This window comes from Manis javanica, chromosome 5 (genome assembly GCF_040802235.1).
Source record: "Manis javanica isolate MJ-LG chromosome 5, MJ_LKY, whole genome shotgun sequence".
Lineage (NCBI taxonomy): Eukaryota > Metazoa > Chordata > Mammalia > Pholidota > Manidae > Manis > Manis javanica.
Genome location: NC_133160.1, coordinates 24,685,351 through 24,710,876, shown reverse-complemented (window position 1 = coordinate 24,710,876; position 25,526 = coordinate 24,685,351). Strand labels below are relative to the sequence as shown.

General features: G+C 44.9%; 1 protein-coding gene across 4 annotated transcripts; it reads left to right on the top strand.

The window, feature by feature from the left end:
* Positions 1-2: 2 nt before the first annotated feature.
* On the top strand, positions 3-24,937 carry POFUT1 (protein O-fucosyltransferase 1). 4 transcript variants are annotated; one of them, XM_017660644.3, is made up of 7 exons: positions 5-246; positions 1,856-1,977; positions 8,957-9,139; positions 10,427-10,539; positions 17,125-17,317; positions 18,779-19,021; positions 21,853-24,937. In XM_017660644.3, the coding sequence occupies exons 1-7, from the start codon at positions 114-116 to the stop codon at positions 22,039-22,041; spliced, it is 1,176 nt and encodes a 391-aa protein (XP_017516133.1). In that variant the 5' UTR covers positions 5-113; the 3' UTR covers positions 22,042-24,937. The 4 variants fall into 4 exon arrangements, with proteins under 4 accessions (XP_036860525.1, XP_073092845.1, XP_017516134.1 ...); XM_037004630.2 differs by lacking the exon at positions 21,853-24,937 and having other exon boundaries at positions 3-246; positions 18,720-18,858; XM_073236744.1 differs by lacking the exons at positions 18,779-19,021; positions 21,853-24,937 and adding an exon at positions 11,497-11,541 and having other exon boundaries at positions 4-246; positions 17,125-17,260.
* The last annotated feature ends 589 nt before the right edge of the window (positions 24,938-25,526 follow it).

Genomic DNA, 25,526 nt, shown 5'->3' with positions numbered 1-25,526 from the left:
GCCGGGGCGGTGCGCGGGCGGCGCGCGGGGACCGCCGGGAGCGGGGCGGACGCTCGCGCTCCTTTTTCCCTCCCTATCCCCTCGCCGCGGCGCGTTTAGGTTCGGGAGCCGTCATGGGCGCCGCCGCGCGAGCACGGTCACCCCTGCCGCTGCTTGTGTCTCTTCTCCTGCTGCTTCTGTCGCTCCCGGGGCTGCCCGCGGGCTCCTGGGACCCGGCCGGTTACCTGCTCTACTGCCCATGCATGGGTAAGGCCTCCCGAGCCCCCTGCTTAAATGGGGGAAACTGAGGCCCAGAGAGGCGAAGCCACTCTTCTGAGACGCCCAGAGACCTTCACAGATCCGGGAAAGAACAGCACAGGGGCAGCGCCTGCCCTTTGCCTCTCTGCCGCAATTCCTCAGGTCCTGTGTCCAACTTTCCATCTGGCAGATGAGAAAACTAAGACCAAGAGAGGTTACATGTCTTGTGCTGGGTCTTAGCCAGCCCAGACTCCAGTAAATGGAGTTAGGGAGGCAGAACTTGATGTCACTGACCCAACGCTGGCTCTAGGGGATTCATTCATTCATTCAACAAGTATGTATAGGACGCCCACTCTGAGCAGCTCTGTTTTGTGCTCTGGGGTTACAGCAGTGATAAGACAAAACTATGCCCTTGTAGAACCTTCATTTTAAAGAAGACAGGCAATAAAAGATAAACATAAAAATAAGTAATCACGTATTGTCTTAAAGAGGATGAATGCTATGGGAAAATGAAAAAGGACACTCTAAAAGCTGGTTGAGGGGTGCAGTTTAAGTGGGGTGGTGGGTCATCATTGTAAAAGTCATTCCTTCTTGAAATTCTCCAGCCTCCAGATCCACACCATGATGATTTGGCACTCCACCCATCATCACCACCACTCCCTTTGCCCCAGATCCTCCAGCTGCAGCCAACTTACCCTTTTCTAATCCTCACACTTACTCAGATCCTGCAGCCTGTGCTATTATTTATTACCTGTGCCAGTCCCTTTGCCTGGAACACCCTCCTCTTCATTCCTCAGGCCTCAGCTTAAAGATCACCAGAAAGGACTTAACTGACCTAAACCCAAATAATATCCTCCTATTTACTCCATCACCAAACTTTTTTCATTTTATTCTTGAAATTATCAAAATTTGTCACTGTATGTTTGCATGTTTAATGTCTCCCTAGCTGGACTGTGAGTGCCTCGAGGACAAAACCTTGTCTTTCTTGCTCATTCCTGTATTCTAGCACCTAGCAGAGAGCTGGCACATTGTAGCCTCTCAATAATATTTGTGGGATGAATGAATGAATGCCATGCTGAGGATAACAAAATGAATCAGACAGGGTCCTTGCCCCTGATGCATTCATAAGCTGAGGAAACAGCCTGTCCAAAGGCTGGGAAGTGGGAACGGTGTTTGAGGAAAAGTGAAGGATCATAAGTAATTCAAATCCAAGGTGGGAGACAGGAAGGGGACTGAGTATGGCAGGGAATTGGTGAAAGGGTCCCAATGAATAAGGTGTCACAATTGTCCTTTCATGCATAGGTAAGTGGAGATAAATGTGGAAGGGCACTCTTGGCTTAGGGAACAGCTAGAGCAAAGGCATGGGGTGGGGATGGAAAGTGTGGAGCATGTTTGGGAAATAGCAAGGAACCTGGAGAGGCTGAGGCAGAAGGGGCAGGTCTTGAAGGGCCTTGAATGTCAGACCCAGGAGTCCAGTCTTGATCTGATGCTGCCAGCTCCCCTGGCGCCCCTTGGTGTCCTGGCTGTCTGCATCCCTGGCTCTGCAACTTTTCTGGGCCTTGCATGCCCCATGCCCTCAATGCCCCAGGACTGACCTTATCCACAATGTACCATCCAGGGCGCTTTGGGAACCAGGCTGATCACTTTTTGGGCTCCCTGGCATTCGCAAAGCTGTTGAACCGCACCCTCGCAGTACCCCCTTGGATTGAATACCAGCATCACAAGCCTCCCTTCACCAATGTGAGTACCTCTGCTGACCTTGGCTCATATCCATCCTACCCAAATCGTGTTCACCTCTGCTTGACCCCAAGTCCTTCCCTGGGCTTTACCTCCCCACCCCTCTGAGCTTGCCCCACTCCCTACCCAGAATGGTCTTCCTGGTTAACTGGCTAACATTTATCTAGTGCCTGCTGTCTGCCAGGCAGTTCTGAGCTCTCTCTGAGGATTAGCTCTTTTCTCCCTGATCACATCCCTGTGAGGAAATAGGTTTAGAGAGGTTAGGTAACTTGCCCAAGGTCACACAGTTTGGGAATAGTAGAGCTGAAATTCAAACCCATGTCTGTCTGACTCTATTTCCTGAAGCCCCATTTCCGGCCCTGGTTGGTCCCACCCTCTGTGTATCCCGTTGGTCAAAGGCTGATGAGTGCTGTAATCAGGTTTCAAGGAGAAACTGAAGCATATGTGTTCAAAGCCATAAACTCAGGTAGTCCTGCTCGAGCACTGCGCCTCACCCCATCAAGGAGTTCCCTTAGCATGGTGATGCTTAGCATCTTATAGTTCCTTCCTTAGGCTTTGTGTCTTCTACTAGTCCTGTGTCTGTCTTTGTTCACACTGTGTCTCCAGGGGCCTGACACTAGGAACTGAATTAATTTTTAATATATTCATTTTAAAGTTTTTAATAAACTTTTAAAAATTATGTTTGGTACATACAAAACACTATGCTTCATTCTTACAGTTTTTTTCTACATAGGTTTTATTTTTCCCTTTGTGTGTCTGTATTTAGAGAGGTTTTTTTTTTGTTAAGATATCATTGATATTCAATGTTATGAAGGTTTCACATGAGCAACATTGTGGTTATTATATTCATGCATATTATCAAGTCCCCCTCTACACTCCATAGCAGTCACTGTCCATCAGCATAGTAAGATGCTATAGAGTCACTACTTGTCTTCTCTGTGCTATACTGCCTTTGCCGTGATCCCCCCTACATTATGTGTGGGAATCATAATACCCTTAATCCCCTTCTGCCTCCCTCCCCACCCCCTTCCCTTTGGTAACCGCTAGTCCCTTCTTGGAGTCTGTGAGTCTCCTGTTGTTTTGTTCAGTTTTGCTTCATTGTTGTACTCCACAAATGAGTGAAATCATTTGGTATTTGTCTTTCTCCCCCTACTTTATTTCACTGAACATAATACCTTCTAGCTCCATCCATGTTGTTACAAATAGTAGTATTTGTTTTTTTCTTATGCTAAATAATATTCCATTGTGTATATGTACCACATCTTCTTTATCCATTCATGTACTGATGGACACTTAGGTTGCTTCCTACCTTGACTATTGTAACTAGTACAGCAATAAACATAGGGATGCATATGCCTTTTTTTTTGGTATCATTAATCTACAATTACATGAGGAACATTATGTTTACTAGGCTCCCCCACTTCACCAAGCCCCCCTCACAAACCCCTTTACAGTCACTGTCCATCAGTGTAGTAAGATGCTGTAGAGTCACTACTCTGTGTTGCACATCCCTCCCCATGCCTCCCCCCACATTATACATGCTAATCGTAATGCCCCCTTTCTTTTTCCCCGCCCTTTATCCCTCCCTTCCCACCTATCCTCCCCAGTCCCTTTCCCTTTGGTAACTGTTAGTCATTCTTGGGTTCTGTGATTCCGCTGCTGTTTTGCTCCTTCAGTTTTTTCTTTGTTCTTACACTCCACAGATGAGTGAAATCATTTGATACTTGTCTTTCTCCACCTGGCTTATTTCACTGAGCATAATACCCTCTAGCTCCATCCATGTTGTTGCAAATGGTAGGATTTGTTTTCTTCTTATGGCTGAATAATATTCCATTGTGTAATATAAACCACATCTTCTTTATCCATTCATCTATGATGGACACTTAGGTTGCTTCTATTTCTTGGCTATTGTAAATAGGGCTGTGATAAACATAGGGGTGCATACATCTTTTTGAATCTGAGAAGTTGTATTCTTTGGGTAAATTCTAAGGAGTGGGATTCCGGGGTCAAATGGTATTTCTATTTTGAGTTTTTTGAGGAACCTCCATATTGCTTTCCACAATGGTTGAACTAGCTTACATTCCCACCAGCAGTGTAAGAGGGTTCCCCTTTCTCCGCATCCTCACCAGCATTTGTTGTTCTTAGTCTTTTGGATGGTGGCCATCCTTACTGGTGTGAGGTGATATCTCATTGTGGTTTTAGTTTGCATTTCCCTGATGATTAGTGATGTGGAGCATCTTTTCATGTGCCTGTTGGCCATCCGAATTTCTTCTTTGGAGAATTGTCTGTTCAGATCCTCTGCCCAATTTTTAATTGGCTTATTTGCTTTTTGTTTGTTGAGGTGCATGGGCTCTTTATATATTTTGGATGTCAACCCTTTATTGGATCTGTCAGTTATGAATATATTCTCCCATACTGTAGGATGCCTTTTTGTTCTATTGATGGTGTCCTTTGCTGTACAGAAGCTTTTCAGCTTGGTATAGTCCCACTTGTTCATTTTTGCTTTTGTTTCCCTTGCCTGGGGAGATATGTTCCTTAAGAAGTCACTAATGTTTGTGTCTAAGAGACTTTTGCCTATGTTTTTTTCTAAGAGTTTTATGGTTTCATGACTTCCATTCAGGTGTTTGATCCATTTCGAATTTACTTTTGTGTATGGGGTTAGGCAATGATCCAGTTTCATTCTCTTACATGTGGCTGTCCAGTTTTGCCAACACCAACTGTTGAAGAGGCTGTCATTACCCCATTGTATGTCCATGGCTCCTTTATCGTATATTAATTGACCATATATGTTTGGGTTAATGTCTGGAGTCTCTATTCTGTTCCACTGGTCTGTGGGTCTGTTCTTGTGCCAGTATCAAATTGTCTTGGTTACTGTGGCTTTGTAGTAGAGCTTGAAGTTGGGGAGCAAGATCATCCCTACTTTAGTCTTCCTTCTCAGGATTGCTTTGGCTATTCGGGGTCTTAGGTGGTTCCATATGAATTTTTAAACTATTTGTTCCAGTTCGTTGAAGAATGCTGTTGGTAATTTGATAGGGATTGCATTGAATCTGTATATTGCTTTGGACAGGATGGCCATTTTGACAATTAATTCTTCCTAGCCAGGAGCATGGGATGAGTTTCCATTTGTTAGTGTCCTCTTTAATTTCTCTTAAGAATGTCTTGTTTTCAGGGTATAGGTCTTTCACTTCCTTGGTTAGGTTTATTCCTAGGTATTTTATTCTTTTTGATGCAATTGTGAATGGAATTGTTTTCCTGATTTCTTTTTCTATTAGTTCATTGTTAGTGTATAGGAAAGCCACAGATTTCTGTGTGTTAATTTTGTATCCCGCAACTTTGCTGAATTTTGTTATTAGTTCTAGTAGTTTTGGAGTGGAATCTTTAGGTTTTTTTATATACAATATCATGTCATCTGCAAATAGTGACAGTTTGACTTCTTTACCAATCTGGATTCCTTATATTTCTTTGTTTTGTCTAACTGCCATGGCCAGGACCTCCAGTACTGTGTTGAATAGCAGTGTGGAGAGTGGGCATCCCTGTCTTGTTCCCGATCTTAGAGGAAAAGCTTTCAGCTTCTCACTGTTCAGTATGATGTTCGTTGTGGGTTTATCATATATGGCCTTTATTATGTTGAGGTACTTGCCCTCTATACCCATTTTGTTGAGAGTTTTTATCGTGAGTGAATGTTGAATTTTGTCAAATGCTTTTTCAGCGTCTATGGAAATGATCATGTAATTTTTGTCCTCTTTGTTGATGTGGTGGATGATGTTGATGGATTTTCAGATGTTGTACCATCCTTGCTTCCCTGAAATAAATACTACTTGATCACAATGGATGATCTTTTTCGTGTATTTTTGAATTCAGTTTGCTAATATTTTGTTGAGTATTTTTGCATCTATATTCATGAGGGATATTGGTCTGTAATTTTCTTTTTTTGTGGTGTCTTTGCCTCGTTTTGATATTAGAGTGATGTTGGCCTCGTAGAATGAGTTTGGGAGTATTCCCTCCTCTTGTACTTCTTAGAAAACTTAAAAGAGGATGAGTATTAGGTCTTCACTAAATGTTGGATAAAATTCAGCAGTGAAACCTTCTGGTCCAGTGGTTTTGTTCTTAGGTAGTGTTTTGATTACCAGTTCAATTTCATTGCTGGTAATTGATCTGGTGAGATTTTCTGTTTCTTCCTGGGTCAGTCTTAAAGGTTGTATTGTTCTAGAAAGGTGTCCATTTCTTCTAGGTTATCCAGTTTGTTAGCATATATTTTTTCATAGTGTTCTCTAATAATTAATTTGCATTTCTGTGGTGTCCATAGTGATTTTTCCTTTCTCATTTCTGATTCTGTTTATGTGTGTACACTTTTAGAGAGGTTTTTAACAGAGATTAAATAGAGGTTAAAAGCCAAAGTACCAGAGATCATAGACTAGCTGGGTCACTCACTAACTGTGTAGCCTGGGCAGGATACTTGACCTTTTTGTGCCTCAGTTTCCTCTTCTTTAGCCTGTTAATAGTTGTTGCAACCTTGCATAATGAGGTCGTGGCTGTGACATGCCTTGAACGTTGTATGCCTCTGTCTGAGGATCAACAGTGCTCATCAGTGTAAAGTGCTCAGGATATAGGAAGTCCTCACTAACTGGAGCCATTGATGTTCCGATTTTTTGCACTCACAGTTACAGTCAGATACTGCCCTTTCAACTCCCTCTGGCCAGCTTGCTATCTCTCACCTTGTCTTCCCAGCCAAGTCTTTTTGAGTCTCCACTTCTTGCTTTCTACAGTTTACTCAACTGCCCCAGTTGGCCTCCCTTTCCCCACTAGGACTGTTCTCACAGAGATCACAAGGGACCTCAGAATTGCCAAATCTGAGGTCATTTCTCAGTCTTTATCTCAGCTGACCTCTTGTTAGCACCTGATCTATGAGCCTCTCTCTTTCCTGAACTTCTTTACCCCCCTGGCTTCTAAGACAGCCTGTTCCTGCTTTAGCACGACTTCTCAGCATCTTCCTCCTTGCCCTGTACTGGGGCTCCTCTCTCTCCCCCCACTGTTTAAATGTTAGTGTGTCTGTGCTGTCTGTTTGCTTATTAGGTAGATGACCTCAGATGAGTTATCTACGTTCCCTCCACGTGGGTTTCTTCATAAGTAAACTGGAAATGGTTGAGCAAGTTCATGAGATGTGATGAGTATAGCATGTGGTGCGAAGTCAGCACACAGTAAATATTAGTTGCTATTATTACCACTGTTTGCATCACTATACACTGACTCATGTGGCTTTCACTGTTCTCCACATACCTCCTAAATTTATCTGTGGCCAGATTCTCCTCACAGGCCTGTGTTTCTGACTTCTAGACCCTTGAGTCTATTTGGATGTCCCATAAATATCTCAGATTCACAAAGCCAGAACTTGGGCATCATCCCCCTCAAATCTGTGTCACCTCCTCTATTCCCAGCCTTAATTTATGTCACCTCCATTCACCTTGGACACCAAGCCAGGAAACCCTTGAGGTCCTCCTAAATGCCTCCCTTTACTCGCTCCTTTGCCTTCCTTTACATATTCTAACCTGTCCATGCCTTTCCATGTTCACTTGCACTTGCATGAGGTGCTAAAAATACATGGTGAATAAATACTTTGTCAAATAAAAGGACTGTTACGGTAGTCTCCCAATTCCTTTCCCTCCTCTAATCTTAACATAAGTATATTCTATTCTCCACACCAGAGTGCTCTTTCAAAAAGGCAAATTTCATATTGTTTCTGCCTAAAATTCTTCAGCAAGACCTTGTTGCTAGTAGTTAAGATTCCAAAGGTCTGGAATTCATTAGAAGGCCAGTGGCTCTTGGAGGAAGGGTGTGGTGATTAAGTTAGTTTAGCAAATTATATTCTCAATACCCAATCCCTGCAAAATTGGAGAGTCAAAATGTACATTAGCATATTCAAGGCCCTGCGAAGTCCTGTAGTTAACCATCTTAACACAGCATTTCCCAGGTCTATGTAACTCTGGAGCCTTTTTATTGCAGAACTCTTTATTCACCTGAACTAGTGGACCACTCTCGGGAACGCTGACCTGTAGGATAAAGTCTAAATTTTATTCCATGGTGTTCTAAGAAAATGTTTTAAATCCCTAAAAATAAGAGATTATTAATATAATCTCCATTCATGTACCCACCACTAGCAGTGATGATCATTAACATTTTCTCATCTTTGCTTCATCTTTTCTTTCTTTTAGTGAAAGAGGTAAAATGTTACAAATAAAGTTGTTAAAAGGGAAAGGCTCACTTGGCTCCTGAGACTAACGCCCAGCCCCAGAGAAACCGCTGTCATGGTTTTAACGTCTTTGGTGTGACTCCTTCCTTCCAATTTCTTTCCTGTATTTTGTTATGTTATTAAGCATCCTTGTTCCCATCTTCTGGTGAAAAGTGCAAGAACTTCTCTAAGACAAATACCTAGAGGTGGAAGGAAGAGTTTAAATTGTATTAGATGCTGCAAGATTCCATTCCAAAGTGATTATTCAAAAATGTACATGCATCCAGCCATGTACAACAGTCCCTGTTTTGTCACCACTTTTCCAACAGTTAGAGTTAAGCTTTTAATTTTTGCTGGTCTCATGGGTAAGAACTGCTATTTTATGGTAATTGTAATTTGCTTTTTCCTAATTACTAGTGAGCGTGCACATCTTTTGAGTGTATTGGTTCTTAGAATTTCCTTTATTGTGAGTTGTTCACTCCTATCCTTTGCCCACATTTTCTCTTACATCACTTGTCCTTATAGATCAGCAGGCATTTTTTAACACAAGGGATACTACTGTTTGTTCTTTAGTTTGCAGATGTCTTCTCCTACCCTGTCTCTGTCCTAACTTGGTGGCTTTTGACAGAAGTTTTTCATTGCTATGTTCTGAGCTGTCTGGATCTTGGAGTGTGTGATTTTAATAAATGTCTCAAAAACAGCCGTTTGGATACTGAGGAGAGACCCCTGCCCCTCTTTTTCTTTCTTTTCCTGTAGCTTCATGTGTCCTACCAGATATACTTCAAGCTGGAGCCCCTCCGGGCCTACCATCGGGTCATCAGCCTAGAGGACTTCATGGAGAAACTGGCACCCACCTACTGGCCCCCTGAGAGGCGGGTGGCATACTGCTTTGAGGTGGCAGCCCAGCGAAGCCCTGATAAGAAGACGTGTCCCATGAAGGTGGGTCCCGTTGGTCTGGGGGGGGCCCTTTCTGCCTTTTCCGTGTCCTCTAGGCCCCTGAGACAATATGTGATGGCAATATGGGAGGGAGGGCACCAGAAAGACTTGGAACAGAAAGATGGAGATTTAAGTCCCACTCTGGCTTTTGTCAGCTGTGTCACTTTGGGCAAAGGACTTCTGCTTTCTCTGAGCCTTTATTTCTGCCTGCAAAATGAAGATGCCAGTCCCTGTTCTGTCTTGCTCATAAAGTGTCATGAGGTCCAGGTATAAGAGTACTTATATTAGGCTTGAGATGGATTAATGATTGTGCATTGAGCATTGACTCCCCTATACAGAATTTTATTGTTGTTAACAACCATTTGATCAATAAATATGAGAGACACCCTCTCAAAAAAAAAAAAAAAGAGTACTTATAAACTGTGAAGTGTTATGTAAGTAATAATAATGAATACTCCATTGCACTTGCACTTACTACATGCCAGATACTGTACCAAGTGCTTTACATACTAACTCACTTAATCCTCAAATTGGTCCATGGGAAAGTATATCATATCCCCATTTTACAGAGAGGATACTGAGTGTGACAGAGAGGTTCAGTATTCTGCCCAAGATCACAGAGCAAACAAGTGGCACACTGGGATTCAACCCTACGTAATTTGGCTCCATAGTCCACCCTCTTTAACTTGCATATTTCCCTGCCTCTCAGCAGGTAAATGAGAAGCTGTTGTATTTTTTCAGAAGAAATTTGTAAATTTCTGACACTTTGGAAATAAGACATCCCCAGTGTGTCTTTCAGTGCTTATACTAAAAGTTTGGGGAGGGTGGTTGGAGGAGACATGAATTTGAGGAAGGAGACCTGGCTAACAGCTCCAACACTGCCTTTACTTGCTCTTTGACCTTGGGCAAGTGTTTTACCCTGTCTGGCCCTGATTTGAAAATAAGGGCATTATGCTAGCTGGTCTTGAAAGTCTCTCAAAGCTCTCTCTAATCTACCGTGCTGAATCCAAGGTCCCCTTCTTCCTCCTACCCTCACCAGTGTTGTAGGGTCAGCAGGAAAGACTCCTTCAGACACTGTGGTGAACGTTTACTGGAAACCAGACTGGAGGCCAGCTGATCTCCTTAGCCCCCAGCCCAGGAATTATAAAGTGACATTCCTACTGGGCCATCCAGGATGGGTGTTTCAGCCAAAGTCAAATCACCTAGGGTCTCCCAACCCACAGTTCATTGATCTCAGCCCCAGATGGCTTTCTCTCCCCCTCAGTAAGCCTCTGACAACTCTTTCCACAGGAGGGAAACCCCTTTGGCCCATTTTGGGATCAGTTTCATGTGAGTTTCAACAAGTCAGAGCTTTTCACAGGCATTTCCTTCAGCGCCTCCTACAAAGACCAATGGATCCAGAGGTACTTGGAGGGGTAGCATTGCTAGGTTTGGGGAAGGGCATGGGGCCCATGGGCATTCAGCACTTTCCTGGCCCTCCCCCCCAACCACAGCCTGATGTATGAGACCAAAGGTGCAGCTGTTCTGTCTGTTGAACTTGGGATCCTGTGTGATCTGTTCCCAGCTCATGGCCTGACATGATGGGACATTGACCTGCCATGAGGTTGAGCAAGAGTTTATCAGCCGATAAAAGATGTCATAAAAAGAATATTGTACAGTCACATGAGTCTCAATTTCCTCCTCTACGCGTGAGAATCACTCCCCTGTTACCTTCCTCTTCACAAGGTGAAAATTAGAAGCAGCTTCTAAAGAACAGCCTCAGGTGCAGACTAAGAAGTGATGTCATCCTGCTAATGATTGTATGTGCTTTATTAATTGCACTCCAGTAGGCCCTATTAAAAAAAAATAGGTTAGCAGGGCATAGGCACAGGCTGTGAAATATTTATAGAGCGTCTGTCATGTATGAGACCAGTACTCAGAGGCCAGAGGAGATGTATAAAGGTCAGGAAGACCCAGCCCCAGCCTTCAGTGAGCTACAGTCTAGTTGTAACAGTGTAACACAGTTGATGCTATAGCATGGCAAGTAAGAGTGTGGGCTGAGAATTCAGACTAGGAGATAGGAGGTATGAGGAATTTATGACTTTATACTTGGTTGCAGCACTTGGTATTTAGTAGGCCCAGGATATGATATAGAGAAAGGAGCACAGGCTCAGGATAAGACAGAACTGAGCTCTGACCCAGTCCTCCCTCTTAGGTGGCCCTGAGCAAGCCCATCAAGCCATCTGGCCTGAATTTCCTCCTTGGTTTAATGGAAGGAGCACCATGGTGTCTGCCTCCTAGTGTATAAAGCGCATGACACGTGGTAGTGGACCAACCAATGTTAGCTGTTGCTATTATTCTCATGCTTTATTTTATTTCAGCCTTTGTGAAATTTCATGAAGTGTATATCAACTTCCATGTGACAGGTAAGGAAGCTGAGCTCAGTGAGGTTTAATCATTTGCTCAAGGTAATGCAGCTTTTAGAGAGCAGCTGCGGTCTGTATGTAAGTCTTCAATAGATAACAAGAGTTTTTTTATTGATTTCAATTTTATTTATTTAGTGCCTGCTGTGTGCCAGACACTATTCTAAGTTCATTTCCCTACCTAAGTGTTTTAAGGTAATAATTCATTTAATCCTTCCACAAATCTGTAGGATGGGTGTTACTGTCATCTGTGCTTTACACTTAAGGATATGAAGCAGAGGAGTGACATCATTTGTCCAAGGTCACACAATTTGAAGTAACAGAGCTAGGATTGGAACCCAGGCATTCTGACTCCAGAGCACCCATTCTTTATTTTATTTTATTTTATTTTATTAAGGTATCATTGATACACACTCTTATGAAGATTTCACAAGAAAAACAATGTGCTTGCTACATTCACCCGTATTATTGAGTCCCCCCCTCCACCCCATTGCAGTCACTGTTCATCGGTGTATTAAGATGCCACAGAGTCCCTACTTGTCTGTGTTACACTGTCTTCCCTGTGATCCCACACACACCATGTGCACTAGTCATGATACCCCTCAATCCCCATCTGCCCTCCCCACCCCTCCCCTTTGGTAACCGCTAGTCCCTTCTTGGAGTCTGCCAGAGCACGCATTCTTAATCACTGTGGAAAAAAACAGCTGTGCCTTTAAAAGCTGCCAATTCCTGTTTGGGACTTACCTTCAGAGCTAGTTCATGGCTGATTCCAGATAGGGCATTCCTATTTGATGACATACTAATTTCTCCTATTCAGCTCTGAATGATGTGGCGCTGTTACCAGAAGGCAGACCTGCCCTCAGAAGATTAGAGATTTGTCCCTGTTAACAAAAATGCCAGGAAAAAAAAGGCACCAGCTCTAAAAGCAGCTCCAAAAGCAAATTCCAGAAAGCCAGAAAAAGCACACAATCCTGGTTGGAAGAGAAGGACACTGTTGCATGAGTGCATAGGTTGAAGAATGTTGCTGGAACATTTGTTCATTGCCCCATAGTTTTGTTTGAGTTCATTGAGTTGTAGGAACTGTGTGGGGACCTGGGGAAGCCTGTGCCTTACAGCCACATCTTTGAAACAGGAAGACTCGTAGGGAAGATGAGCTCCCTGGAGGCAGTTTGGGAGGGCTACCCGGGCAGCTGCCTGCCTTCACTCCTTTCTCCCTTCCTTCCACACATATTTAAGAAGCACTGGCTGAGTGTCAAGTACTGGTCTGGATGCTGGGGATACAACTAAGAATAAGGCAGATAAGACCCCTGCCTTGATGGAGCTGAGTCTAGTGAGGGAGGCAGTGAATAAACTTTTACCTAAGATAGTCCCAGAAGACATAGTGCTATGAAGGGCATAAACAGGTGATGTGTGATTGGCACAGCTGAGCCCTTGTCTCAGTCAGCTTGGGCTGTGAAAACAAAATACCACAGACTTGGGGCTTATACAACAGACATTTATTTCTCACAGCTCTGGAAGCTGGGAAGTTGGAGATCAGGGTGCCAGCCTGGCCAGGTTCTGGAGAGAGCCTCGGTTGGGTTCTGGTGAGCCTTTTGGCTTGCTGCCTTCTTTTTGTATCCTCATGTGTTGGAGACCAAACAAGCTCTCTGGTCTCTTGTAATGGCACTAATCCCATTGTATGGGTCCCACCCCTTGACCTCATCAGTCACCTCCTGAAAGTCCCCACCTCCTAATACTATCACATTGGGAACTGGGACTTCAACTATGAATTTGTAGTGAGGGGCACAGTCTGTAAGAGACCTGAAGGATGAAAAGGAGCCAGCCATGCAAAGAGCTGGAGGGAAAGGTATTTCTTCATGACAAGGACATCAAGAGCAAGGCTCCACCTTGTTCATGTCCCTTTGTCCTCTGCACTCAGCCGGGTGGTCAGCCACTGTCCCACAGATGTACTCAGCACATAAGTGGATGCTGTGCACAGAGAAACCCCAGCTTTGTGGGGAATGTCAGTAGAGTAGGTGTGGTGGTGAGGAACCCCAGAGGTTCACTGTACCCAGCAGCAGGAGAAAGCGACTTTGTCAGCTGGACAGTGACCACTTATGGCAGTCAGGGGCAGATAGAGCTGCTCAAGCATTTTTCCAAACAAGACCCTTAATTCCCCCTTTCTTTCCAGAAAACACTCCCCTCCCTCATTGGGAACAATAAGCACATCAGCCTTGGCCTCTTGCTGCTTGTCAGATCAGAGCTCATGTCCCAGGGGGAAAACTGTGTGCCAACCAGATCTGGGTGGAGGCGTTAGACATCCCAGATTCAGAGGTCATCAAGGGCCAGCTGTAGGTTCTATCTAAGAGTTCAGAGAGGGCACAGGTCCTGATTTTATCCTCATGTTCCATCTCCCTGGGAGATCACAAACTCTTGCTTTCCTTTTGAAATCCTCTGGGGTAACATCTGAAAAGAGCTTACCTGGGGTTCTGGCCAATAATAGATGCTCAGTTAATATTCACTTCTTTCTCCTCTTACCCTGACCGCCTAATCTAGTCTTTCTAGGGAGATCCCTGAATCATTCTCATTTATTCATTCATTCTAAAAATATTTATTGTACATATTGTGTGCTAGGGGCTGAAGATCAGAAAAATAAGCAACAGACTCAGCTTTTGAGGTACTCCCTGACAGGAGTGGGGGAGATGGCAGTGAAGTGTAGTAGTTAAGGATATAGTTCTGGAGTAGAGTGCCTGGATTCAAATCCCAGCTCCACCAATTTCTAGCTGTGTGATTATGGGTAAATTACTTAACCATTCTGTGTCTCAGTTTCCTCACCTGTAAAGTGAGAATAATGATAGTACTTACCTCTCAGGGCTGTCATGAGAATCAAATGAGTTAATGTACATAAAGCAACTTGAACATGGCCTGCCACATAATAAGGCTCAATGAATGGTTGATGTCTATGTACTGAAGTCTGACAAGACAAATGTTGTATATAGAGAGGTGCTTCCTTGGCACGGGCCCTGGACATGTATAGGAATCACGAAGCCACTGCCCTCACAGCTTGGTGGTCTAGCAGGGAAGATGGCTTTTGAGCACATTAGTGTGCAGAAGGCAGCAAAGGAGAAGTAGGAAAGCAGGAAGCCATTCCCTAGTAGCTGAGGCTTGGAGTGGTGACTGGTCTTGGTGGTATTTTCGGAGTAAGGTATTTGGGTTGGGTGTGAAGAAAGTGGCATGTCCATTATAGCACTGTTGTATGAATCAAAGATTGGAACAACCTCGCTGTCCAGCAGGAGGTCACTAGAGAGGTTATTTGTGGTTTATTCATGCAAAATGGAAAACTTCAAGAGACACTAACACAGTAAACATGGCCAAATATCTAAAACATAAAGTTAAATTTTTAAAAGTTGAAATAGGTTACATGCAAACGCTGATGGTGATGGTGGTAGAATTTTCTAAGAGCTTTCTATATGTCAGGCACTGTTCTAAATGCTTTGCTTGTAGAAATCCATTTACTCTTCTCAACTGAGGTAGGAACTATTATCAGCTCTATTACACAGATAAGGAAACTGAGGCACAGAATGTTTTCACTTGCCCAAGTTAGTAAGTGGCATAGTCAGGATTAAAACAAGGCCATCTGGCTCAATAGCCCATGCTTTTACCATAAACACACACATAATAATACCTTTATATATATATAGTGAAAGTGTAATTCTGCATTAAACCACAGTATCTTCTGGGAAGGGGAAGAAAAGCAGGGAAAGAAATGATAGCATAGCGTTTTTATTTAGGTGTGTATTTTAAAAAATCTGAAACAAAGAAAGTGTTAATACCTGGTAATCTTGGTCACAAGTATATTGATTGTTAAATTCTTTATTTTCCTGCATGCTTTGAAATATTTAATAATTTTTTATTGGAATTTTTATTAGGGTAATTGTAGATGCACATGCAGTTGTAAGAAATAGTACAGAGAGATCCCGTGTACCCTTTACCCAGTTTCCCCCAATGGTCAACATTTTGCAAAACTATAGTATACTATCACAACCAGAATGTTGACATTCACACACAATCCACCCATCATACGCAGATTTCCTCAGTTTTACTTGTTCTCACTTCTGCATGTGTGTATTTAGTTCTGTTCAGTTTTATCATGTATGTAGGTTTATGTACCCACCACCACAGTCAAGATACTGAGCAGTCCTAACTTCACAAGTATGCTCGTGTAACCAAGTTTAGAACCACACACCCCTCCCTAAACACACACACACACACACACACACAGTTTCTAGTCCCTGGCAGCCACTAATCTCTTCTCCATTTTGTCATTTCAAAAATATTATATAAATGGAATCACACAGTATGTAACCTTTTGGGGTTGGCTTTTTTCACGCAGCGTAACTCCCTTGAGATCCATCCCCAAGTTTTGCCTGTATCAGAGGTTCATTCCTGTTACAACAATAGCATTCCATGGTATGGCTGCACTGCAGTTTAACCATTCACTTGTTGAGTGATATTGGAGTTGTTTCGGTTTTTGTCTATTAGGAGTAAAGCTGCTGTAAGCATTCGTGTACTGGTTTGTGCGTGAATATAGGTTTTCCTTTGGGATAAATGCCCAAGAGTTCAACTGTTGCGTCACGTGGTAATTGCATGTCTGGCTTTATAAGAAACAGCCAAACTGTTTTCCAGAGTGGCTGGCTGTGCCTATTTCGTAATTTTTAAAAAAGGATCTTTGCTGGCAGAGGGAAGTCTTTCTAGGTAGAGGAAAGAAGTGTGCAGAGACCTAGGGTGAAAGTGCACTGTAGTTTGTGGACCTGTAGGGTGTCTCATGTAGCTGGCTAGACCGGAGTACAGCTGCAGAGCGGACACAGGTTTGCTCCCCACTCCTTCAGCCCACAGATATTTACTGAGCTCTTATGTGTGTCAGACACTGTTCTAGGACATGGAGGCACTGCCTTTAGAAGCATGTGTCCAGCAGCAAAGATGGGGTGGAATAATTACAAGATGCAGAGTGTACAAGGAGGAAGAAGAGACTTCAGGAGGGTATGATGGGGTTACCTGCGGACCTCTGGTGCTCTCCATGAGGGCAGGGACCATGCCTCCCTAATGTTCCTAGACCCTAGCATAAGTAGGCAATCAATAAATATGTGTCACATGATCTCATCCAGTGTACACATCCCCTGTGAGTGTGACCTGTCCATTGCCCTCTGTAAGCAGCTGCATGTCCCAATCTTGCCGTGTGGGTAAAAGGGCACAGGCTCCGTCCAGACACCCAACCCTGGAGTGAATTACCACACCACAGATTGGAAGCCAGCATGACATACAAAAGGTTGGAATGCTCTACTGTAAATTTTTAATTGTTAAGCAAGCAAAGAGGGTTATAAATTCCGTGTGGCGGGACAGTATTGCATATTGTGCCTGTTGCCACTGCCAAGGTTTCTTATCAGCCCGTTGGGGTTTCACAGACTCTTGAGCTTCTTGCATGTTACAGGGGCCCCTCCGCAGGGTCCCTGGGGCATGGTGCAATGCCATTCTTTTTCCTGTGGGGGTGGCGACCAGGTTGTCTGTGTGTCCTTTGTCTGACTTCCCCTCGTGCTGTCTCATGTCTAGATTTTCTCCAAAGGAACATCCAGTGCTCGCCCTGCCAGGGGCTCCTGCCCAGTTCCCTGTCCTGGAGGAGCATAGGCCACTCCAGAAGTATATGGTATGGTCCGACGAGATGGTGAGGACTGGAGAGGCCCACATCCGTGCCCACCTCAACCGGCCCTATGTGGGCATTCACCTGCGCATTGGCTCTGACTGGGTAACCTACCCCTTCCCCTCCTGGCTGGCTTGGACATGTCCCTGAACAGGTCCCATGCCTGTGGGGAGCTGAACACTGAACCCACTGCCCCAGGTCCTAGCCAGGGCAGAGGGGTCTCAGTCAGCCAAGTCCATGGGACTGGGTGCCACGATCCCCCCATAGACACATCAGCAGTGTGCCCCCACATGCTTGCTTGCCAGCTCTTATTTTAAAAATTGCCATTTTTATCCTAATTTTCAGATGGATAAACTGAGATATCAAGCTAGATTCCAGGTCAGGCAGCAACCCAGAGAGAGAACCACACCCCAGGGGTCCTCTGTCTCAGCTCAGTGTTTAGCCAGTAGACTTCTTGTTGAAAAACAAGCTCTGGGGATTGGGTGGGGTTCCCAAGAAATTGAAGATGTCATTCTCCAAATATGGAGGCTGCTTAAATGTGCAGAAACCCCATCAGATTATCTTCTGTGTGAAAATAACAGAAGCAATGTACACAGTCTCCTTAATTTATGTAGGAAATTATATATGTATGTATGTAAGTATGTCGGAAGTGTTCATTGTTGAAGACTTGGAAAGTATTGACAAGTATAGAAATTAAGTGAAAATTCATTCAGAATCAATTAAGGAAGTAATCACACATTTACACTAGACTCCCATCCTGCCCCTTTTTCACAAAGGAAAGAAGCCAGGCCCAGAATATTTGATAAGTGGTTTCAGCCTAACCTTCAAGAAACAGATAGCTCCCATCTATGCATTCCTAGAACACACAAAAAATAAGATGTCATTTTTTTATAGAACTTCTGTAACACTAATACCAAACGCAGATAAGATCAACTCAGGAAAGTATAGTCCATTCTCACATAGATGCACAGATCCTAGGTAAAATATTAGCAAGTAAAATCCAATAATGTATTAAACATACAACACAGCGAGTAAAACTTATCCCAGGAATGCAACAAAATTCACTATATTAACATCCAAAGAAGAAAAATCATATAATCATCTTAGTAGAGGCCAAGAAAGCGTTTGATAAAAGTCAATACTCATTCATGATTAAAAAAACAAAAAGACAAACCCTACCACTCTTCACCAACTGGGGATCGAAGGGACCCACCTTAACTTGATAAAGGCTATCTCTTTGAAAGCCACAGCACACATGCACTTCGTGAGAGCTATCAGGAGTGTTCCCACTAAAGTCAGGAATCAGATAAGGCTGCCAGTTATCACCACCACAGTTCAGAATTCTACTGGAGGACCCAGATAATGCAGTAAGGCCAAGAAAAAACATTTAGCAAAAGCCAACATTCCCTCTACCCCAGAATGACCGCTGTTACTGTTGTGTGCATTTCCCTCTTTTTTAAAAACACAGTAGAACTCCTGTTGTATAGCCTCTTTTTCTACTCACCAGCCCTTGCTTCGGGGGTTCTGGGCCAGTTGCTGTCTGTAACGCTGTGCCCCCACCTGCAGAAGAATGCCTGCGCCATGTTGAAGGATGGGACTGCGGGCTCCCACTTCATGGCCTCTCCACAATGTGTGGGCTACAGCCGCAGCACAGCAGCCACTCTCACCATGACCATGTGCCTCCCCGACCTGAAGGAAATCAGGAGGGCTGTGAAGCTCTGGGTGGAAGTGCTGAATGCGCAGTCCATCTACATTGCCACAGACTCTGAGAGTTACGAGCCAGAGATCCAAGAGCTCTTCAGAGGGAAGGTATGCAGCGGCCGGGGGCAGTGCTGTGGGAAGTGAGTCAAAGAAAGCGCCAGGGTGGTCCCACCACTCCCCCTGTGTGCTTCATGTCCTCCTGCCACTGGGCATTGGCTCAGACATCCAGTTTGTCTCCAGTTTGTACCCTTCCTCCAAACTCCCATTCACACACCTATGCAGTCTCTCCAGTTCTCACTCCACTTTGATAACGTGCACATTTATCACAACACGTCTGTCTTCTTCCCAGCAGCGGTGGCTTCTTGAAGGCAGGGTCCAAAGTTGCCTCACTTTCTATTCCTCAGCATCTAGCCTGGTGCTCTGACCTTCTCAAGGGCTGAGACTCAGCCTTGCCATCACCAGTGCCTAGGACAGTGCCTCACACGTATAGACATCTGGTAAATGTTTGTTGAATAAGGTGTAAAGAGTGGGCCTTTGGCAGACATCTGGTGTAGCAGAGGGATTAAGAGCATGGACTCTAGAGCCAGAGGAGGTGGGGTCTATTCACTGTGCAGCCTTGCGTAGGTTACTTTACCTCTCTATGCTCTCTTGTCTGAAAAATGGGACTCAGTAGTATCTAGCTCATAAGGTGAGTGTGAAAATCAAACATGGAGAAATTAAAACAGTTCTGGTACAAAAATGTTCAATAAAATGAGCTGTCTTTGATATTACAAGTACTTGATGAATAAAAGGAAAGATCTTATGTGCTTAGTAAATGCTTAAGGAAATGGTGAATAGTAGGTATTCAGTATGTGAATAAACAGTAGGAAGCTCTTGATACCATGTCAGTGAAGAGTAGGTAGTAAGTGTTATTGTTAAAGTAACTGAATTAGTAATAAGCATTCACTAAGACTGTTGAATGAATGAAAGTCCTAAATGCTGTGCAGATCTCTAAAAGTGGACATCTGCCTTCTAGCACTGGGTGCCCTTGACTTGATGTCAAGGGGCTCCCTTTCCCTCTTTTACCCAAGATGCAGGCTGAAAGGCCGGACTAGTAGAGAAGCAGCTGAAGCAGTGCATTCTGGTCTCCCACCCACCCACGCTATAGAAGATGGTCAGAGCTGCGGGAGCTCAGGCTGCCTCCAATCCAACCCTTGTGTTGTGTAGTTGAGGAAACCAAAGTCCCAGGAAGGGACACTTTCCCCAAGAGGTCTCAGCTAATTATAGTGGGCATGACACAGAGCTGGTAAATTTTAGTGTGTGGGTGGCGTTGTTTGGGGGATTTTGGCCATGATTAAACTAGTAGTTTTTTTGCTCCCATCCACATAGCAAGATGATGATTTTTGTTACATCAGAAGTCTCTGTGTGACAGCAAAGCACTTTCAGCCCCTGCTCTGCCCACACCCCCAACCTCTGTACTAAGTTGAAGCATTTGGAGAGTCCCAGGGAGTTTTTTTGTGAGTTTTTAGAGTTGATATATTTGTTATGCCTTGAATCTCTTGCCATTTTCTATATCCTGTTCCTGTGCCAATCTTCTGGCCTTTCCCTACTCCTCAGCCGCCTTCTCCATGGGCTCAGAGCCCACCCTTCCTCCTGAACTAAGCCTTGCTCCCCCATTAAGCTGGGCCAGTGCTGAGCTGGGAATACTGATAAATAAAATGTGGTTCAGCCCTTCAGGGCTCACAGGCTAGATTCAGGAAGAGAGACTTTGCAGAGGACTCTCTTTGCAGAGAATATATACCACAAGAGAGGTCCAGGAGCTTGGTTGTGGGGAAGGGGGCTCATTCATTCACTTGTCCAGTCAACAAGATGTTTCTTGAGATGGTTCCCACCCAGCAGTGACAAGACTGAAACCCAGTTCCATCAGGTACAGGAGACAGACATTAATCAGAGAAAAAGGAGTGAAAACTACAAACTGAAACATGTGCTCCAACGTAAAAGAACGTGGTTCTGTGAGGGTGTATGTAGAACAGAGGACCCTGGCCTAGACTGGGGAGGCCAGAGAGGGCTTCCCAAGGAGCTGAGACTTGAGCTGCAGAATGAAGGTTAAGTAGTAGCTAACAAGGCAGAAAGGAACACCCCAAAGAGGGAAGAGTGTATGCAAAGATCCTGGGGCAGGAGGGAGCCTGGTGGGTAGTGGCTGGAGCTCTGGGATGAAGGTGGGAGATGTGAAAGGAGGTGGAGAGGCAGCATGAACAAGGGCCCTGTTTTGCCACATTTAGAATTTGTCACCTTTATATGAAGAACAATAGGACACCATTAAGGGTATTCATCATGGGGTAGGGGAAAGAACAGGGGTAGGGGTATTTCAAAAAGTTTTTTCGAGCTGCTCTGTGATGAGCAGACAAGGAAGAGAGGCAGCCAGGGTACTGGTGAAAAGGCATGAGATCATGGTGGCTGGGCCCAGGGAGTGGTATTCCATCCAGAGAAGGGTTCACCTTTGGGGAATATCTCAGGGATAAATTGGGCAGGACTTTGGGACTCAGAGGCATCCAGACAGCAGAACTGGGTAGGTAGAGCACTATTTGGTCAGACCATGGTTTGCTGGCAGAAGCCAAGCCTGGCAGTCTAGGGCTTCACGAGATAGGTGAACTGAGCTGAGCCTTGAAAGTATAGTCAGGATTAGTTGGGAAAGGGCATTCCAGGCATAAGCATAGAGTGTGAATGAGTGGTGTTTTTGGAGCTGAGGCTAGTGGGGAAGAGGTGCTGTTGGCAGGGGGCGGGGGTGTGCACTTCTGTCAGCCATCTGACCCCACATCTTAATACTCTCTGCACCTCCTTTTGTGTCTGGAACTTCAACTCAGGGGAAGAAGGCTGGGGTATGGCTGCAGGCCTTGGCAGACCCAGACATCTTGGCCTGCAGCCACCCTGGGTAAAACGCTCTGCCCTTCTTCCTGCAGGTAAAGGTGGTGAGCCTGAAGCCTGAGGTGGCCCAGATCGACCTGTATATCCTCGGCCAGGCTGACCATTTTATTGGCAACTGTGTCTCCTCCTTCACCGCCTTTGTCAAGCGGGAACGGGACCTCCAGGGGAGGCTGTCCTCTTTCTTTGGCATGGACAGACCCCCTCAGCTGCGGGATGAGTTCTGATCTGGCTGGAGCACATCACCAGTCTGGGCTGGTCCCTCCATCCAGCCCTGGTAGCCAGAGGGGCTCCCAAGAGTGATCCCCACAGTGCAAGCTCCTCTTCTCACCTGCAGAGACAGAGAAAAGCACCAGGAACTTCGCGGAGGAGGAAGACATCTTATCTCCCAGGCACAGGACTTCCAAGATCCTAGAAGCCAGAGCACCTCCCCTTCTCATGTGCTTCCCACTGTTTCTCCTGGGAATTTCTCACACCAGCAAAGCAGTCCATCCTCTCTTGGTCTGCCCAGTTCTAAGCAGTCTAGGATGTTGAACTCTCTTCAGAGAGATTTTTTTATATATAGAAAGAGATTTTTATAGTTTTATATAAGGTCATGACTACCCTAGAATTCTCCTTTATTCTTTTAAAAAAAAAATCAGTGAAGTTAATTAACTTAGGTACCTAAAGTGACCTTAATGTGGATGAAACCATTGTGGGGTGGTAGTAATGAACTTTTGCAGATGACCCTAAAAATAAGCTCAGACTCATCCCCTGCTTGGCCAGAGCCACCGTCAGCCCCCCTTCTTAGGCCATGCCCAGGGCTTGGGGCATGAGCCCTCTTCTCCATTGTCAACACCATGCAGATACAGGTTAGGAATCATGACGCCATGCTGTGCTCTGCAGATGCTAAGTGCTGCTCACACAGCACGTTACAGGTAAAGAGCACACATCATCAAACCAGACCGTTGCTCCCAGAGTCTCTTGGTAGTTGGTGGCCTGCCACAAATCTTCTCCAGCACAGTCTTGGGCTGGACACATCACTAGGGCCCAGGGCTTGCTAGCCTGGTGGCATCCTTCTGAAAGCCGCCCTCTCCCCTTCCGATCTGTGTCCCAAGGGTCCTGCTTACAGAACTTTGCCATTAATTTGGTGTCCAGTGCCCATCCTCCTAGCCTCCCTCCTGTAGGTAGAGCCGTCAGACCATATTCTCACACACACACGCAAGTTGCAGGACAACAGGAATCTCAGACACCAAAGCTACTGCCCAGCTCTAAGTAAGGGCTTTTAATATATTTCATCTTTGGAAAACTGAAATGTTTTAAATCCTGGGGGACCTGAGAGATGGTTTATCTGTTCAGACTTGTTACATGAACTTCATTTGGTGAAGCAAGATCTTGGGCACCCCTGCCTCCTTGGGAAGGTGTGGTTTACTGGCTGATTTCATTTGCTATTCATAGCCTCACACTAGGCACATGCTTTAGAGCCTGGGGCTCTAATGGGCCATCCAAATCATCTTGATTAGCCTCAGCAATAATAATAGCTTGTGTTTCTGGACAAGAGGGTGCTGGAGTTGTAGTCAGATCCAGTTGTGTTCTGTAGGCAAGCACTCTGTTCCTCTTTGACCCAGTTTCCTCACCTATAAAATGGTGATAAAACTGTCGGGGTTGTTGGAAGGTTCAGATCAGATAAAGCATGTATAAGAGCACATTGTAAACTTGAAAGAGACAAAGGCACGTATGTGGCTGTTGATTAATTTGCCTTCCTCTTGTCGCACACCCACTCTGTGACAGGCACTATGCTTGTTCTGTGCTTTATGGGCATTTAGTCCCCACCCCAGGCCTGGGAAGCAGGAGCTGTTAATGTCCTTTTTTTTTCTGCACAAGGAAAAATGAATGCTCAGAAATTCTCATAGTTTTGCCAGAGCTGCACAACTGGTGGTGGTTGGCCAGGATTTGACCTCGCAGAGTCGTTACTGTTACCTGCCGTGCCCTGCTCCACCAGTTCACAGGATGCACTTTATGCTGTGTGTGTGTGTGTGTGTGTGTGCCCACACGCATGCATGTGTGCACCTCAGGTAGGAAAATGATCAGCCACTTCAGTGCCACTGGGCTCCTGCTGTGGGTCTGCCCCTACCAGGAGGTTTTGGGAATGGGGGATCACCCAAGCAACAGAAGGCCCACATGAAGCTTACAGTTCTCTTGGGTAGTTATTTAATTTAACATTCTTTTACTCAACAGTATTTATTAATCACCTACTATGTGCTGGGGCTCTGTGCTAGATACTAGGTATTCAGAGAGAATCGTACACAATTTCTTTATTATGAAGGAATTTGCATCCTCTTAAGAGTAAGTCACAATAAACAAGTATACCATAGGAGGTATTAAGTGCTATGAAGAAAAGGTACAGGGTGGTGCCTCAGAGCAGACAGTGCCATTTTAAGAGGAGGAGCAAGGCCTCTAAGGGCTGCTGTGGGAGAGGGAGGGGCACCCTCATCCACATACCTGGAGGCAGCATGTTGCTGGCAGAGGCAGTGGCAAGTGCAAAGGTCCTGAAGCTAAAGTGAGTGAGTGAAGAATAGTAAGGAGGCCAGCATGGTCGGAGTGGCAGGAGTGAGGCAGGGACAGAGAAGATTGGGTGACTCGTCCTACAGCCTGGAGGACAGTGGTAAAGTTGAGATTTGCCTTTTATTTGGAGAGATGTCAGAAACCTTTGTAGGATTCTGAACAGAGGAAACTTGTGGTCTGATTTCCATTTTTGAAGGACCCCCCCTCTGGGTGCCACATGGAGAAGTGATGGGAGGAAGTGTGGAAGCAGACTATCCCTGGTGCAGAGATGCAGGCAAGAGATGATAGGGCTCAGAGGAAGGTCATTGCATGAAGGTGGTGGGAAGTGGTCAGAGTCTGAATATATAAAATTATTTTTAAATGTCAGTCTTTTTAAAAGACAGAAGTCTTTGCGTAGTTTTAATCATGCAGTATATACAATTTGATGTCTTGTTTTTCACTCAACAGTATTTCTTATATCTAAAATTTTCATTGAAGTGTATTCCTAGAAATGGATTTTAGGTCAAATACTTACAAATTAAAGCTTGTATCATAGGACATCTCAAATATGCATATATGAGAATAAAAAATGAACTCCCAGTTTCAACAATCTTTAATCACCCCAAGTCCATGTGCTGGAGTCTTTTAAAGAAAATCTGGGTATATTGGAAAGGAAGAGCCCTCAGGATCTGCTGACACTGAATGGGGAGTAGGAGGAAAATCCAGGATGCTCTAAGGTTTAGGGCCCAATCAACAGAGAGAAGGAGTTGTCCCTGACTTGCAGAGTGAACTTAAAGGTGGGTCACCTCCCTCTGAGTTCGGGGTATGAATGGTGACTCAGAAGGTGGTCTCCAGTCTGTGGAGCGCTGGCTGGTAAGGCAGATTCTGGGGACTGACCCAGGCCTGAGGTATCTGGTGGGTAGGGCCCAGGAATCTGCACGTTAAGAAGCACCTACAAGTGATTTTGATGTCCTGTGGCCAGAGAACTACTTAAACTGTGCTCCTCAGACCAGCAGCATCAACATCACATGGGGCAGCCTGTTAGAAATGCAGACTCCCAGGCCCACCCCCGACCCACCACATCAGAGTCCCTAGGAATGCTGCCCAGGAATGTTCCAACATGCTCTCCAGGAGTTAAAGGTTGAGCAACACTGGTGGAAAAGATGTGGGGATGGCGCACCGTGGTCAG